Raw genomic sequence first — 17,132 nt, 5'->3', positions numbered from 1 at the left:
CTAACGACGGACCCAGCAGAGAGGGGAGAGAGAAAAGAATGCGACACGTGCTAATGCATAAAACGCATACGTTCGTTCGCAGACAAGAGGAGCGCCTCCGTCACCCTGAAGAAAATTAAACAAATTTTCTAATTATTTAACATTAATTCAAATCAATAAATAAGTAAATTAATTAATTAATTAAGCCATATCAAAGCAAATTTTAAGGGAGTTGGGAAAGAACGGATAGGGGAAAGGGGGGACCTACTCAGTGGGAATTTTTCCGTAATTGAAAAAATAATCAGACAGCCCAGACTGGGAATCGAACCCAGATCTCTCGGTTACGCGCCAAGGGCTCTACCAGTTAAGCTATCCGAGACAAGTACTGACTACTTTATTCAGTCACGTATATAAGACCCACCGAGCAAACAACGCCACCGTCCATCTTACGGTAAAGAGCCATATCAAAGCAAATTTTAAGGGAGTTGGGAAAACTCTGGATAATAAATAAATAAATAAATAAATTAATTAATTTTTTAATTTCTTAAGAAATAAATAAATTAATTACTCATTAAATAAATAAATTAATCAATTAATTACTTAATAAGTAAATAAATAAATTAGTTAATTAATAATTAAATAAATTAATTTTTTAATAAATAAATACATTAATAAATAAATTAATTAATTAATTAATTAATAATTTTTTACCGAGCAAGAATCTTTTTCCGGTTCGCCCTCAGCACAAATAGAACTTTTTTTGTCCAATTTAAAATTATGAGACAATCTTGTTGTTTGCAACCGCGCTTCGCATTTATTATTGTCAACAATTGGTACATCAACTTCTTTCATATATATCAAAGCTTCAAGATGATCATAGGACTCTTCACTCCATCCAGAGACCCCGCATCTCCTCTTGACTTTGGGAACTTCTAGAGGCAAGCATGCGAAATTTATATGAGGATTATTAGCGAGAGGAACTGCAGAAGCAAGACTTAATAGCGCTATATCGTTCACTATATTGTCGTCAAACTTCGGATGGATCATCATAAATTGTACTCTGTAGTCGAATTGTCTACATATATCTTCTCCGTAATCACAAGTGTCTCCTATGCGAATTACTAAAACTCTTGTTTTAAATTAATAAAACTCTTGTTTTAAACTTCCAAATTTTTCTACAACGTATTACGAAAGGTCATTTATAGTAACTGTAATACGTTTGTGGGATGAATTGCCAGTTGGGATTATAAATTCTACGAGTTTAGAAGTCTTTAAAGATATAATTTTTGATTACTTGTTTAACTTGGATGTTTGAAGTGCACTATAAATTACCGTATAGTAGAGCAATTAATTGTACAGAGCATACCTTTTGTTTCTTCCTTCTATTATTCTATCTTTTCATTTTGTTACTTCTGTAAACTGTCCAGCTTTTAATTTTTTACCTAATTAATGTTTTATCTCTAATTCATAAGTCAGTGCTGTATTATTGTTAATTCTTAATCTACCTTTTAAATATACTATTACATTATTAAGTCAATTAATTATGTATAAACATAAATATGTATTTTATTATGTATAAATTGCCATTCGGCTATTAGGCCTTGGCGTAAATAAAATTAATTTAATCTAATCTAATTATTATTATTATTATTATTTAAAAAATTTCAAACAGTCTAATAATAATAAATTTGTGATTTATTCTTCTTCTTTTTATTATTATTATAAAATCAAACGCTCTTCTGTCAAAATGTTTATTGTCGACAATGTAATAAATCAATATTTTTACAAATTTTACTCATTAATATTTAACCGTTGTTATGGTAATCGTTACCATAGCAACGGTTACTATGACAGTGGCTACCATAGTAACCGTTGCTATGATAACCGTTGTCATAGTAACCGATGCTATGGTAACTATTGCCAAAGTAGTCACCACAGCAACGAAAAGCGACAACAATGAAAACGTCACATCAAAATTTTAAGGAGGTTCGAGCGAATCTAATGTAAAAAATAATTTCCAACTTTGAGCTTCGAAATTTAGTATGCGTATAAATAAATACGTTATTTATCTAATCCCAAAAGTGAAAAAAGATTCACCGTTTAGTTACTTAGATATTAAATTTGAAAAATCACATATTTTATCTCGAGATAAGGATCCTTATACACGGGCTCTTATGGCGAAAAATTCTCAGGCGAAAATACAAGTTTTTTTATATTAAGAAAACGTATATTGGATATAAAAAAACTTGGATAAAAATACTTTGTATTCTGGGTGGAAAAAAACTTTTTTTCCAGTGCGAGGTCAAAACTTGAAGACTATTAATAAAAAAAATTAGAAAAACGGTTGATCCGGATACAAGTTAGTACGGTTGAAAAGTAACTAGGAGAAAAATATCGATTTTGTAACGAGTACTATGGTATTATTAGATAAATTCGGAGGAACTCGTCAGATTCTCGGATTCGGACGGGTTAATAGGATATAGTTTCTCGTTAAAATTAATAAAATTATTATTATGGAGCGAACAGTAATTTTTGTTAACATTAATATTAGTCTCAAATATAAATATACAATAGTATATTACACACCTAGGGCAGTAAAATAAGAAATGTCTCAGATCACATGTAATTGTTGTCCGAGGCGAAGCCGAGGTCAATAAACATGTGATCTAAGGCTTTCTTATTTACTGCCCGTGGTGTGTATACTATTTTTCTCCTCGACGGAGGCGGAAAGCGGCATTTTCGTTTAGCGCAGCGGGAGAAAAATTGACGTTTTTCGCCCGGAGGTGAGAAAACATATTTCCTTTCTGGCTTCTTACTTTTTATACTAATGACTCCGACTTAACCCACGTTTTCTTGCAAAGGTACACGGAAAGTGCAGGGAGTCTTTCCACTTGCTATTGTAGTTGGATACTGAATCACCACTACCTTGCCTCTCTGGCTACACCGCTCAAACGACGGCTCTTACATAGGTTTTAGCTAAAAGAACATCGCTGAGGATATAATGATTCTATGTAACTTTACTAGCTCATGTACTCCACTCGCTAGGCTAGTTGAACACTGAATGTCGTCCGGGACTCTCGGCCCAGTTTATATAGGCATATAGGCATCAGCGCCTCTAGCGGGAAGTTACCTGGCGCTTCCTGTCCCGCCTTTAGTGCGCACGCATTATACTTTGATGCGCGCGCCTTCCACTGCGGTGCGTGTGCAATGCAGCGACTATCCCTACTCCTCGTGTGTACACTTGGATATATTTTTTTTTCATGTTTCTTAGAATTTTTTATTTTTAAAAAAAAATAATTTTTTTTAATTAAAGTGAATTAAAGTCTTAGTATAGTTATTAAAAAGAAATTTTATTGTAAAATTTTATGAAATTATTTGCTAAATATATTTTTCTATAAAATAAATAATATTATTTTTAACAAAGCGGCATGATGGCCGAGCGGGTTAAGTCATTATCCCGTTAGTTCGCTCGTACATCATGCCGTGAGGCGAGAGTTCGAGCCCCGACAGTTGTTCGAATAGTTCCAACACCAACCGTCGGGGGTCGCTCCGGTAGCCGAACTGTACTGGCATGGGTTTTTTCTGTGGTTTCCCCATCGCTACTATTCCAACAACCGATAGAAAGGGGTGAGGAATAGGGTAAATACAGTACAGAAAGCACAAGTCGGTCCACAGCCGCGTGATAATAATAAAGCGTTGAGTATACAAATGTGCGAAAAAAAAGGTTGATTATGTAGTGAAAATACAGGAGTGAAAAGAGGATGTGCTGGGGTCCAAAAAAGCGTTGAATAAACAAGGACAGTATAAAAACACAGGACGGTGGCGCACTCGTGGAATGCGACAGCTACCATCTACCCAGCCTTGTAAAAACCAAGAACGGTATACAAGTAAAAATCGAAATAAAAAAATATTTTTAACAAAAAAACTTTATTTTTAAAAAAGCTATAGCCCACAAAAATACCAATTAAAAATTATCAATTTTAAAAAATAAATTTAATTAGAAAAAATGAACACATATTTTTTTAATTCGTGGGTTTTTTGTTTTCAATCATAAGTAGGCACTCAAAAAATTTAGCGACTTTTAATTATTGAGCAATAGTAATCAAAAAATGCCCTGAAGGCTTTCATTAATAACTTTGTTTTTTTCGATGGATGATATTTATTGATCGGAAGAAAATTTTTTTATTAATTTAATCCCGGTTCTTACTAACGATAGTTGTTAACTATGGCTTCAATTGCTTGGATAATTTTTGGCACAATATTAATTATTAATTCTGTAACTTCTATTGTACAAAGTAAATTATACTTTTTTCTTTTTAATTAATATTTATTTCAAAAATTATTATTAATATTTCTTCAGTTGTTTTTTTTTAAATTAATATTTATTGTAAAAATTATTATTAATATTTCTGAAGTTATTTTTTTTTTTTATTAATACTTATTCTAAAAATTATTATTAATATTTCTTCAGTAACTTTTATTTAAATTTAATTTTTTCCAGACTATGGTGGCAATAGAAGATGTCATTGCACTAGGATTGAAAATATTTGCAACTCAGATTTACAATTCCTTATGAATTTTGTCAGTTCGGTGAGACAATTTTTATTTCTACATTTTTCTATAATATTTTACGTATTATTTATCGAAGATTTTCAAAAATCGGAAAGTTATTGTTTTCACCCCGTTTTGCAAAAATCGAGTTTTCATCAGATCTCGACGTTTGAAGGTCACAGGAAGCTTCCCTGACTATCCCCGCGAGGTTGTCACGGTGTCTGTATGTATATATGTATGTATGTATGTATGTGTGTTTGTGTGTGTGTGTGTGTGTGTGTGTGTGTCGGCTTGACCGATTTCATCGCGGTTGGTGCCATTTGAAAGGGCTTGACCAAACTCAGATTTTGAAAACTATTTGGACCGATTCAGATCAATAGATTTTGAGAAATCTTAAAAAAACTGAAAAAAAAAATTTTTTTCAAATGTGATTTTTTTGGAATAACTTTTAAACGGCTTAAAGGTTCAATTCCAAAAACTAATCAGCTCTTAACCTCAAAAAACCTCGTCGATCACTACCAGTCTGGTCAAAATCGGTTAATTCATTCGAGAGATATCGTGAACGAAACAAAACCGAAAAAAGTGTTTTTTCGGAATAACTCCAAAATTCCTAGCGCGATCAATTCAAAATTTGAGATTCTTTGTGGGGCTTGAAAAACTGCGTCGAATGCTTCAAACCGCGTAAAAATCTGTTTATTCATTCAAAAGTTATTGCGGTTTAAAAATTCAAAAAATAGTGTCTTATCAAATCTCTATCAGACTTTTGAGCTCGAAGAGCTTTAAAGCATAGGAAAGCAATCTCTTTGAGCTCGGAGAGCTCAAAATAACCCATAAATTGTATTTTTGAGCTCGAAGAGCTCAAAAACGTCATTGGTGCAATTTTAAGCGCCTAAGTATGGAATTAGCGGGAAGTTGCAGGGATGGCCTTCAGGCTCAACCGTTTTCCTAATTTTTTAGTTTCTGGACCCTGAAGACTGTTGCGAGGAAAATGAAGTTCAATACTGCAGTATCCGAAACGGTTCAATTTGCGAAACATGCGGGATAAAAAAAATTACAGTGATGCGCCCAAAGACTAATGGACTGGCTCAAATTGGTGAATATCCGTGGCAAGCTGCCATTTTGACGGAGGAAAGAGATGGCGGTTATATATACAGAGGTGCTGGTGTTCTAATTAATACGAAACATGTTCTTACTAGTGCACATATAATGAGGTAAGTTTTAATTACACTGAAAAAAAAAATTCTTGACCGGAGTGTAAATTTTCTTGGCTCAAGAAAATATTAAGGAAGATTAAAATTTCTTGAATGAAGTCAAAGTTTTTTGAGCCAAGAAAATTTATTCTTGCTCCAAGGTAACTTTCGTTTTTTTTCAATTTTTCTTGGCGCAAGAAATTCGTTTTTTGTGTGTATTTAATTTTTTTTCTTTTTTTACTTTTTCAATAATTTAATTTAAAATTTTCTCACCATAATTAATTAAAGAAGTAATTTTAAATATAATAATAATGAACTATTTCTTCTTTAGTAATTAAATCCCAATTTTCTCATTATAATTAATCAAAGAAGTAATTTAAATACAAAATAATTGGCTATTTCTTCTTAAGTATCTAATTTCCAATTTTTTTTTACCATAATTGATCAAAGAAGTAATTTAAATAAAAAATAATTGAATATTTTTTTTTCAGTACTTAAGTCCCAATATTCTTAAAATTATTAATCAAAGAAGTAAATTATACAAAAATAATTGTCTATTTCTTCTTCAGTATTTAATTTTATCATTATTATTAATCAAAGACGTAATTTAAATAAAAAGTAAATGTCTATTTCTTCTTTAGTATTCAAATTTAATTCCTCTCAATATTATTAATCAAAGAAGTAATTTAAATAAAAAATGAAATTATATTCTTCTTTATTAATTAATCCCAATATTCTTAAAATTATTATATCAAAGAAGTAATTTAATTAAAAAGTAATTGTTTATTCCTTCTTCAGTATTAAAATTATATTCTTCTCACTATAATTAATCAATGAAGAATAAATAAAAATTAAATGTCTATTTCTTCTTTAGTAATTACACCCCAATATTTTCTCCATTATTAATCAAAGAAGAAATTTAATAAAAAAATAATTGTCTATTTCTTCTATTATATTCTTCTCAATATAATTAGGAAATAAAGAATTAAAAAAAAACTAATTGTCTATTTCTTCTTTAATTTCCAGGACCTGTGATGTAATTCGTCTTGGAGTATGGGATCTGTCATCAAATGAAGAACCATGCTGCCAACAAGATTACCAGGCAACAAAAATTATCAAGCACCCTGGGTACAATTCTGCCACGATGGAAAACAATATTGCTATGATAATATTAGACAGGGATGTTCCATTGGCAACGAGCCCGCATATCAACACCGCTTGCTTGTCTTTATCAACTCCATCATTCGGAAGATGCTGGGTTGCCGGGTGGGGTGGCTGCCAGAAATTGACACCAGGAACTACCAAGAGATTAAGAGATGTCAAAATTCCTATTGTGAATCGTTACGCCTGCCAGCAATCAATTCAAAATATTCTACGCGAAACTTACGAACTGCCTGGAAGCATTTTGTGTGCCGGTGAAGGAAAAATGGATTCTTGCATGGTAGTTTTTTTTTTTAATCTCTTCTCTTATATTTTTTCATATTCTTCTATTTATTTTCTTTTATATTCTTCTATTTATTTTCTTTTATATTCTTCTACTTATTTGCTTTCATCTTCTTCTATTTATTTTTTTTCATCTTCTTTTCATTTTTTTTTATCTTCTTTTATTTATTTTGTGATTTTAGATCGACGCTGGCGCTCCATTAGTTTGCGAAGCACCTTCAGGACAAATGACAGTCGTAGGATTGGTTTCGACTTCTACTGGATGTCAACAAAATGTTCCAAGTCTTTTTACTGATGTCAGTAAATTTACTTCTTGGATTTATCGACAAGTTTATGAGAATAATTAAATTATCGAATTGGATATTGATTTTTCTTGGAAGAAGAAAATAAGTTCCACTTTTAATAATCGTATTTAAATGTGTAACTAGCAACATTGCAGTCACTACGTGACTGCAGTGACATGAACTGTCAATAAATAAAATTTTGCTTCATTAAATAATGAATTTTGTTAAATTGTACTGTACTTTCTTAAATATTGACGTTTGTAAAGATATAAGCTCATCCTGACGTTACGTTCATCAAGAGCTTTCATTTGAGTACCCACATGCATTTTTGATATATTTTTCATATATACATATATACAATATATATAAATATATAAAATATATAAAAAATTGATGTGGGTACTCAAATGAAAGGTCTCGATGAGTATAACATCGGGATGAGCTTATATCTTTATAAATGTCAATATTCCACAAGATATAATAAGGTCATTTCTTAATTATTAATATTTTTAAAGATGTAAGCTCATCCTGATGTTACAATCATCAAGAGTTTTTATTTGAGTACCCACATCAATTTTTATATATTTTTCATATATATAAATATATAAAGTAAATTAAAAATTGATGTGGGTACTCAAATGAAAGGTCTCGATGAGTGTAACATCAGGATGAGCTTATATCTTTAAAAATGTCAATAGTTTACAAGATACAAAGTCATTTCTTAATTATGTATCTATAGAGATAGATCTATCTAGTTTATAAACTTAAAAAATAATGATAAAGAAGAATACTTCTCTTACATTTCTTAGAGTAAAAAAAAATTTATTTTTAAAAGAATTAACAATATTGTAGTAAAAAATAATTTTTTAAATTTGTTAAAAAAAATTTTAGATTAAAGTTTTTAAATTGTTTTTTTTTTCTATTTAAAAAAAGTTTGAAGAAAAATTTGTTATTTCTTCAGCTAAAAAATAAAATTAATTTCTTCTTATAATATTGCTCTTTTCTTTTTTAAATAACTTTTTAAAAATAAATAAATATAACCTTAATTTTTTAATAATTAACTTAATTAATTTAATAAAAAGAATTCAATAAATTAACAACACGTGAAGAATATATTGATAACAATAAACCAGAAAATTTTTTTAAATAATTCCACAAAACATAATTAATACATTTCTTCCCAAAATTCATTTTCCAAATTTACGAAGTTTTTCTTCTTCTTCCGGAGTAAAATCATTCTCGACACCAAATGCGTTCCTCAATTCCTTTGTAGTCTTCTTTTTCATCTTATGAGCGATAGTTTTGCAAATAGTTTCCATCATGGGCTTAATGTCGAGGTAGTTTGTAGCCTCAATAAGATCTAAGAGCATTCCTTGTTCCATCTTGAAAAATTCAGCGTCCCAATCACACATGTCGTCCATTTTTAGTAAATCACCTTCATTATTTTCCTCATCGAACGGCAGATCATTTATATGATGAATAGCCCACTGGATTATTTTTTCCAAAATTACAGAATTAATAATTAGCAAAGGAATCGGCACTTCATCATCGCTTTCATTTTCTCCAAGGTTTTCTAACATTGTTTTATTTGTTGTTGAACACTTGAGTATTTCCACATCAACTTCAAACTCTATTCCGTTGTTACTTTGCAATTTTATAATCGCCATTTTTTCAATTTTATTTACAAATTTTTAATTCACAATTTTTTTTTAATAATTCATAATTTATAATTTTAATTTAATTAATTTTTAATTCACAATTTTTTTTTTATTATATTTTTTTTTTCACAATTTTTTTTTTATTATAATAAACAAAGGTAATTTCTTCCTTGAAAGATTAATTTATGACCAATACAATAGATTAAAGATTTTATTTTTAAGCTTATTTATAGATAGCTTTGTAAATTGCTTATTTAATTAAATTATGTAGGTTCAAAAATTTCTAATGTGTGTTGTGACGTTGCGGAAGGGTTTAACACCTCGTCGTGTGCTAGCACGACTTCCTCGTGCTCGAGCTCGCCGTGGTCCAGGGTCTGGGTGAGGATCACGCAACACAGATAACTTAATACTAACTATTATTTAGCAAATAATAACACAGAATTCAAAAATAAGATTGAATTTATTCATTTAATAACCCATAAAAATAAAATGATAATTATTATATCAATAATAAACGTAATATAATATTTATAATAATAAGATAAATATTAATAATAATGCGGTAAATGTTAATAATAATCGAATATAACTATAATGCACCAAGATACAACTGTACAATGTACGCATGTTTACTTAAATCTTACCTCGAAATTACAATATATACAACAATACTACTTTTGACAAGCCGTGCTTCTACTGCAGCCTACGAGGACAACGGGTCGCGACCGCGAATCTATCTACATCTCCCCCTAAACCCCTCTATTAACCAAGAGAAGCTTGGTTACTAAAGTAGAAATACCGGGATTGTGTGAGGTACCCCGACGCCCAGCCGTATCTCCCCCTAGGTGTTCCGACGAGGAGTATCTCCAAGTCCAGGTGTCCACAACCGCTTAACTATTATCCCAATTCTCGTTTCGAGAGTGAGAGATCGTGTATCACAATCACTCAAAAATGCCCAGCCGTGCAATGGGGGTATTCGCCAACCTAAGTACCTCAGATCGATCTGGCTGAAAAAGATCCACTGCGAGGATAAATTTAATATACAGTCAACGCTCTCTGTATTTGACTCGCCCGTACAGGACCATTCTCTGTATTTGACTCGTCCTTGTCCATAAGAGCTATGTAAAATCGTCAAATATAGAGGAAGACTGTGGTCAAATACAGAGAGGTCCAATACAGAGAGCGTCGACTGTAGAAAGTAATATAGGAAGGAATATAGAAAGTAATATAGAAAGGAATATTCTTACCTTCTATATCTGCACAACCCAGCACTCAAGGCTTTTTTTATAAGTGTACCACTCGCTTCAGAAGCTCAAGCTGATCTGACAAAAAGTGATCGAAAAATTGCTTTTAACTACTCCGGAGCTATAGTCTGCGTGCGGACAGTCTGAGCGTCACCGCGCTGCCTCACGGCGCGCGCGAGAACTATGCTACGGGACTCCCCGGCTGCTTCCCCTACTCCCGGCTTGTCTCCGGCGCTCTCGCCGTCTCTTTATCTTCTCTTTCTTTTCCCAAGTAGGCTGCACGCAGCTGTCTTCTCTCTCGCGCTCATAAAAATACAATGTACTAGAGAATTTTTTATTTTTATTTCGGTCTTACTATATATTAAATAATTATTAAATTAACTAATTAGTATTAAATTTATATAAAATGAAGAGGTGCGTCACAGTGTTTACAAACATTTTTCATTTTTCTTGAGATTCAAACGAATAATAGATTAAATGATTAAACTATAAATACACTTTAATAGAAAATTAAATAATAGAAATATATAAATGAATTTTTGATAAAAATAATTGAAAGAATACATTTTTTTTTGTAAAAAAAAAAACAAAAATACATTAATTTGATTCAAGAGAAAATTCGATATCTAAGAAATTTTTATTGTTTTGAGTAAATTATTGACATTTTTAAAGATATAAGCTCATTTTGACGTTATACTAGTCGAGAGCATTCATTTGAGTACCCACATGGATTTTTTCATATAAATATATATATATATTTATATGTTTTTCTATTTGATAATAATTGTTATTTGTAATAATTGTTATTTATATAATATAATAAATTATTATTATTTATTTAGTAAATTATTATTTCTAATTATTATTTTAAAGTGTGTGGTTACAATTTTCTTATTGATTAGAAAAAATTTAGTAAAATATAAATTTTTAATAATAAATTAGGATTAAAATAGAATGAATTAGAGAAATTTTTAAATTTAGTCATTTTTCCATTTCGCATGGAATACTTCTTTAATTAAAAATAATTTTTTTTAATTAAAGTGAATTAAAGTCTCTGTATAGTTATTAAAAAAAAATTTAATTGTAAAATTTTATGAAATTATTTGCTAAAAATATTTTTCTATAAAATAAATAATATTATTTTTAACAAAAAAACTTGATTTTTAAAAAAGCTATAGCCCACAAAAATACCAATTAAAAATTGTAAATTTTAAAACAGAACATTAATGTAATTAATGGTCTATATCATGAATTACTCATGATATAATATGATAGCTAGATATAATAAAAAAATATTTCTAAGAAATAAATTTAATTAGAAAAAATTGACATATTTTTGTAATTCACGGGATTTTTGTTTTCAATTAAAAGTAGGCACTCAAAAAATTGACCGACTTTTAATTATTGAGCAATAATAATCAAAAAATGCCCTGAAGGCTTTCAATAATTGATTCCTGCCCGACACAGTCGCATTGGTCTGAAATTCTCTAGTTTCGGTTTGCTCAACAGGCATTGAAACTTGCATTTTCAATGCAGGTTATATGAAAAAATACATTAATTTGATTTAAGAGAAAAATTCTTTATCTAAGAAATTTATATTGTTTTGGGTAAATTATTGACATTTTTAAAGATATATTTCGATGTTATAGCCGTCGAGAACTTTTATTAGAGTATCCACATGGATTTTTTCATATATTTTATAAATATGGTATTTGTGAAATATATAGAATGAATAAAATATATGAGAATTTGATGTGGGTACTCCAGAAATGAAAGGTACAAATGAAAGGTCTCGATGATTATAATATACAAATGAGCTTATATCTTAAAATATATCATTAGATGACAAGATAGCAATGTCAGTTCTTAATTATTGACATTTTTAAAAATATAAGCTCATTTTGATGTTAGTCTCATCGAGAGCTTTCATTTGAGTACCCACATGGTATTTTTTATATATTTTATATATATGGTATTTGTGAAATATATAAAATATAAGAAAAATTCATGTGGGTACTCAAATGAAAGGTCTCGATGAGTATAACATCAGGATGAGCTTATATCTTTAAAAATATGAATAATTAAGAAATGACCTTGTATCTTGTGAAATATTAACATTTTTTAAGATATAAGCTCATTCCGATGTTACACTCATCGAGACCTTTCATTTGAGTACCCACATCAATTTTTCATATATTTTAAATATATATATGTATATATATATATATATATATATATATATATATATATATATATATATATATATATATATGATGAGTGACTATATATATAGAAAGTCTCCTATACATATATATATATATATATATATATATATATATATATATATATATGTATGTATAGGAGACTTTCTATAGATATAGTCACTCATCATGATATCTCTGGAACTATAAGACCTAGAGACTTGAAATTTGGTAGGAGTATTCCTTTCGCTAAGTAGAAGTCAGCTAAGAACGGATTTTACGAAATTCCACCCACAAAGGGGGTGCGGGAGCGTTAACAATGAAAAATTCCCGTTTTTAAACTATAGCTCCTATCGACTCCAAATTTGGTAGGAATTTTCTGTAAGTGATGTAAAAATAATTTATAAACAAATTTTACTATATCTCACCCCACAGGGGGTTGCGGGGGTGGGTATTAACAATGAAAATTTTTAATTTTCAAGCTATAGCTCCTGTTTTTCTTTTTAATAATAATTATTATTTGTAATAATTGTTATTTATATAATATAATAAATTATTATTATTTATTTAGTAAATTATTATTTCTAATTATTATTTTAAAGTGAGTGGTTACAATTTTCTTATTGATTAAAAAAAAATTTAGTGAAGTATAAATTTTTAATAATAAATTAGGATTAAATTAGAATGAATTAGAGAAATTTTTAAATTTAGTCATTTTCCCATTTCGAATGGAATATCCCTTTAATTAAAAAGAATTTTTTTTAATTAAAGTGAATTAAAGTCTTTGTATAATTATTAAAAAAAAATTTAATTGTAAAATTTTATGAAATTATTTGCTAAAAATATTTTTCTATAAAATAAATAATATTATTTTTAACAAAGAAACTTGATTTTTAAAAAAGCTATAGCCCACAAAAATACCAATTAAAAATTATCAATTTTAAAACAGAACATTAATGTAATTAATGGTCTATATCATGAATTACTCATGATATAATATGATAGCTAGATATAATAAAAAAATATTTCTAAGAAATAAATTTAATTAGAAAAAATTGACACACTTTTTATTAATTCGTGGGTTTTGTTCTCAATTATAAGTAAGCACTCAAAAAATTGACTCACTTTTAATTATTGAGGAATAATAATCAAAAAATGCCCTGAAGGCTTTCATTAATGACTTTGTTTTTTTCGATGGATGTTTAATTGATCGGAAAAAAATTTTATTATTAATTTAATCCCGATTCTTACTAACGACAGTTGTTAACTATGGCTTCAATTGCTTGGATAATTTTTGGCACAATATTAATTATTAATTCTGTAACTTCTGTTGTACAAAGTAAATTATACTTTTTTCTTTTTAATTAATATTTATTTCAAAAATTATTATTAATATTTCTGACGTTATTTTTTTTTTTTTTATTAATATTTATTCTAAAATTATTATTAATATTTCTTCAGTAACTTTTATTTAAATTTAATTTTTTCCAGACTATGGTGGCAATAGAAAATGTCATTGCGTTAACGTTGGAAATATTTGCAACTCAAATTCACAATTATTTTGGAATCATTTCAATCCGGTAAGAAAATTTTTATTTCTACATTTTTTTATAATATTTTACGTATTATTTTTTAATTTCAGTACTCTCAAGACTTTTGCGAGGAAAATGAAGTTCAATACTGCAGTATCCCAGACGGTCCAATTAGCGAAACATGCGGGATAAAAAAAATGACAGTGATGAGCCAAAAGACTATTGGACAGGCTCAAGTTGGTGAATATCCGTGGCAAGCTGCCATTTTGATGCGTAATGAAGATGGCGGTTATACGTACAAAGGTGCTGGTGTTCTAATTAATAAGAAACATGTTCTTACTGTTGCACATATAATTGAGTAAGTTTTAATTACACTGAAAAAAAAAATTCTTGACTGGAGTGTAAATTTTCTTGGCTCAAGAAAATATTAAAGAAGATTAAAATTTCTTGAATAAAGTCAAAGTTTTTTGAGCCAAGAAAATTTATTCTTGCTCCAAAGTAACTTTCGTTTTTCTTGAATTTTTCTTGGCGCAAGAAATTTTTTTTTTTGTGTGTATTTAAATTTTTTTCTTTTTTTACTTTTTCAATAATTAATTAAAAATTTTCTCACCATAATTAATTAAAGAAGTAATTTTAAATACAAAATAATTAACTACTTCTTCTTCATTATTTAATTTAAAATTTTCTCATCATAATTAATTAAAGAAGTAATTTTAAATATAATAATAATGAACTATTTCTTCTTTAATAATTAAGTCTCAATTTTCTCACTATAATTAATCAAAGAAGTAATTTTAAATACAAAATAATTGGCTATTTCTTCTTAAGTATCTAATTTCCAATTTTTTTACCATAATTGATCGAAGAAGTAATTTAAATAAAAAATAATATTCTATTTCTTCTTCAGTATTTAAATTTTATTCTTTTAAATATTATTTATCAATGAAGAATTAAAATAAAAAATAATTAAATATTTCTTCTTCATTAAATGAATCCCAATTTTCTCACAATATTAATCAAAGAAGTAATTTTAATAAAAAGTAATTGTCTATTTCTTCTTTTAATTAAATTTTATTCTTCCCAATATTATTAATCAAAGATGATTAAAAAAAATTGTCCATTTCTTCTTTAGTATTTTAATTTACTCTTCTTAACAGTATTAATCAATGAAAAATTTTAAATAAAAAAAAATATCTATTTCTTCTTTAGTATTTAAATTTTATTCTACTCAATATAACTAATCAAAGAAGTAATTTAAATAAAAAATGAAATTATATTCTTCTTTATTAATTAATCCCAATATTCTCAGAATTATCATATCAAAGAAGTAATTTAACTAAAAAATAATTGTTTATTTCTTCTTCAATATTAAAATTATATTCTTCTCACTATAATTAGTCAATGAAGAATAAATAAAAATTAAATGTCTATTTCTTCTTTAGTAATTACACCCCAATATTTTCTCCATTATTAATCAAAGAAGAAATTTAATAAAAAAATAATTGTCTATTTCTTCTATTATATTCTTCTCAATATAATTAATCAATAAAGAATCAAGAAAAAAACTAATTGTCTATTTCTTCTTTAATTTCCAGGACCTGTGATGTAATTCGTCTTGGAGAATGGGATCTGTCATCAAATGAAGAACCATGCAGCCAACAAGATTACCAGGCAACAAAAATTATCAAGCACCCTTGGTCCAGTTCTACCTCGATAGAAAACAATATTGCAATGATAATATTAGACAGGGATGTTCCATTGGCAGCGAGCCCGCATATCAACACCGCTTGCTTGCCTTCATCAACTCCATTATTCGGAAGATGCTGGGTTGCCGGGTGGGATTGCAGACAGGAATTGATACCAGGAACTACCAAGAGATTAAGAGATATCAAAATTCCTATTGTGAATCGTGACGCCTGCCAGCAATCAATTCAAAATATTGTAGGCGAAACTTACGAACTGCCTAGAGGCATTTTGTGTGCCGGTGAAAGAAAAATTGATTCTTGCATGGTAGTTTTTTTTTTTTAATCTCTTCTTTTATATTCTTTCATATTCTTCTATTTATTTTCTTTCTATATTCTTCTATTTATTTTCTTTTATATTCTTCTTTTTATTTTCTTTTATATTCTTCTATTTATTTTCTTTCATCTTCCTCTATTTATTTTTTTTCATCTTCTTTTCATTTTTTTTATCTTCTTTTATTTATTTTGTGATTTTAGATCGACAATGGCGCTCCATTAGTTTGCGAATCATCTCCAGGAAAAATGGAAGTCGTAGGATTGGTTACGCGTTCTACTGGATGTCAAGCAAATGTTCCAAGTCTTTTTGTTGATGTCAGTAAATTTACTTCTTGGATTCATCAACAAGTTTATGAGAATTTTTAAATTATCCAATTAGATATTTATTTTTTTTAGAAGAAGAAAATAAGTTACACTTTTAATAACTGTATTTAAATGTGTATATAACTAGCAACCTTGCAGTCACTACGTGACTGCAGTAACATGAACTATGAATGAATAAAATTTTGCTTCATTAAATAATAAATTTTGTTAAATTAGGCTGTACTTTCTTAAATATTGACGTTTTTTCAAGATATAAGCTCATCCTGATGTTATGCTCATCAAGAGCTTTCATTTAAGTACCCACATGCATTTTTTATATATTTTTCATATATACATATATCTTAATATATATAAATCTCCTGTCACGATGTTTGTCCGCGATGGACTCCTAAACTACTTAACCGATTTTAAATTAAATTGGCACACCGTGAGCAGTCTGGTCCAACTTAAGAAATAGGATAGCTTAGATCTTTAATTATAGTCGCCATTTTATTTTATTGCAAATTATTTGTCTATAATTAATTGACAGTCACAATTATCTGTTAACTCCAAAAGATTATAACAGATGTCGATACTTTTCGACTGGTGTTATGCTTCCATCTAGTATAAATATATAAAATATATAAAAAATTGATGTGAGCTCTCAAATGAAAGGTCTCGATGAGTGTAATGTCAGGGTGAGCTTATATCTTTAAAAATGTCATTAGT

General features: G+C 28.4%; 3 protein-coding genes across 3 annotated transcripts; 1 reads left to right on the top strand and 2 right to left on the bottom strand.

The window, feature by feature from the left end:
* LOC123270832 (phenoloxidase-activating factor 2-like) lies at positions 1-1,026 on the bottom strand. The gene is made up of 2 exons (XM_044736978.1): positions 691-1,026; positions 1-105 (listed from the first exon to the last, which is right to left on the bottom strand). Exons 1-2 carry the CDS (start codon positions 1,024-1,026, stop codon positions 1-3), a joined length of 441 nt encoding a protein of 146 aa, XP_044592913.1.
* Positions 1,027-4,181: 3,155 nt separating this feature from the next.
* On the top strand, positions 4,182-16,466 carry LOC123270831 (phenoloxidase-activating factor 2-like). The gene is made up of 5 exons (XM_044736977.1): positions 4,182-4,274; positions 14,042-14,130; positions 14,193-14,440; positions 15,678-16,023; positions 16,302-16,466. Exons 1-5 carry the CDS (start codon positions 4,205-4,207, stop codon positions 16,464-16,466), a joined length of 918 nt encoding a protein of 305 aa, XP_044592912.1. The 5' UTR covers positions 4,182-4,204.
* Positions 8,566-9,138, bottom strand: LOC123270537 (S-phase kinase-associated protein 1-like). The gene has a single exon (XM_044736640.1). It carries the CDS (start codon positions 9,112-9,114, stop codon positions 8,635-8,637), a length of 480 nt encoding a protein of 159 aa, XP_044592575.1. The 5' UTR covers positions 9,115-9,138; the 3' UTR covers positions 8,566-8,634.
* Positions 16,467-17,132: the final 666 nt, after the last annotated feature.

This window comes from Cotesia glomerata, linkage group LG8 (genome assembly GCF_020080835.1).
Source record: "Cotesia glomerata isolate CgM1 linkage group LG8, MPM_Cglom_v2.3, whole genome shotgun sequence".
In the NCBI taxonomy this organism is placed as follows: domain Eukaryota; kingdom Metazoa; phylum Arthropoda; class Insecta; order Hymenoptera; family Braconidae; genus Cotesia; species Cotesia glomerata.
The sequence above is the reverse complement of the archived record's forward strand: the minus strand, read 5'-3'. Positions and strand labels throughout refer to the sequence as shown.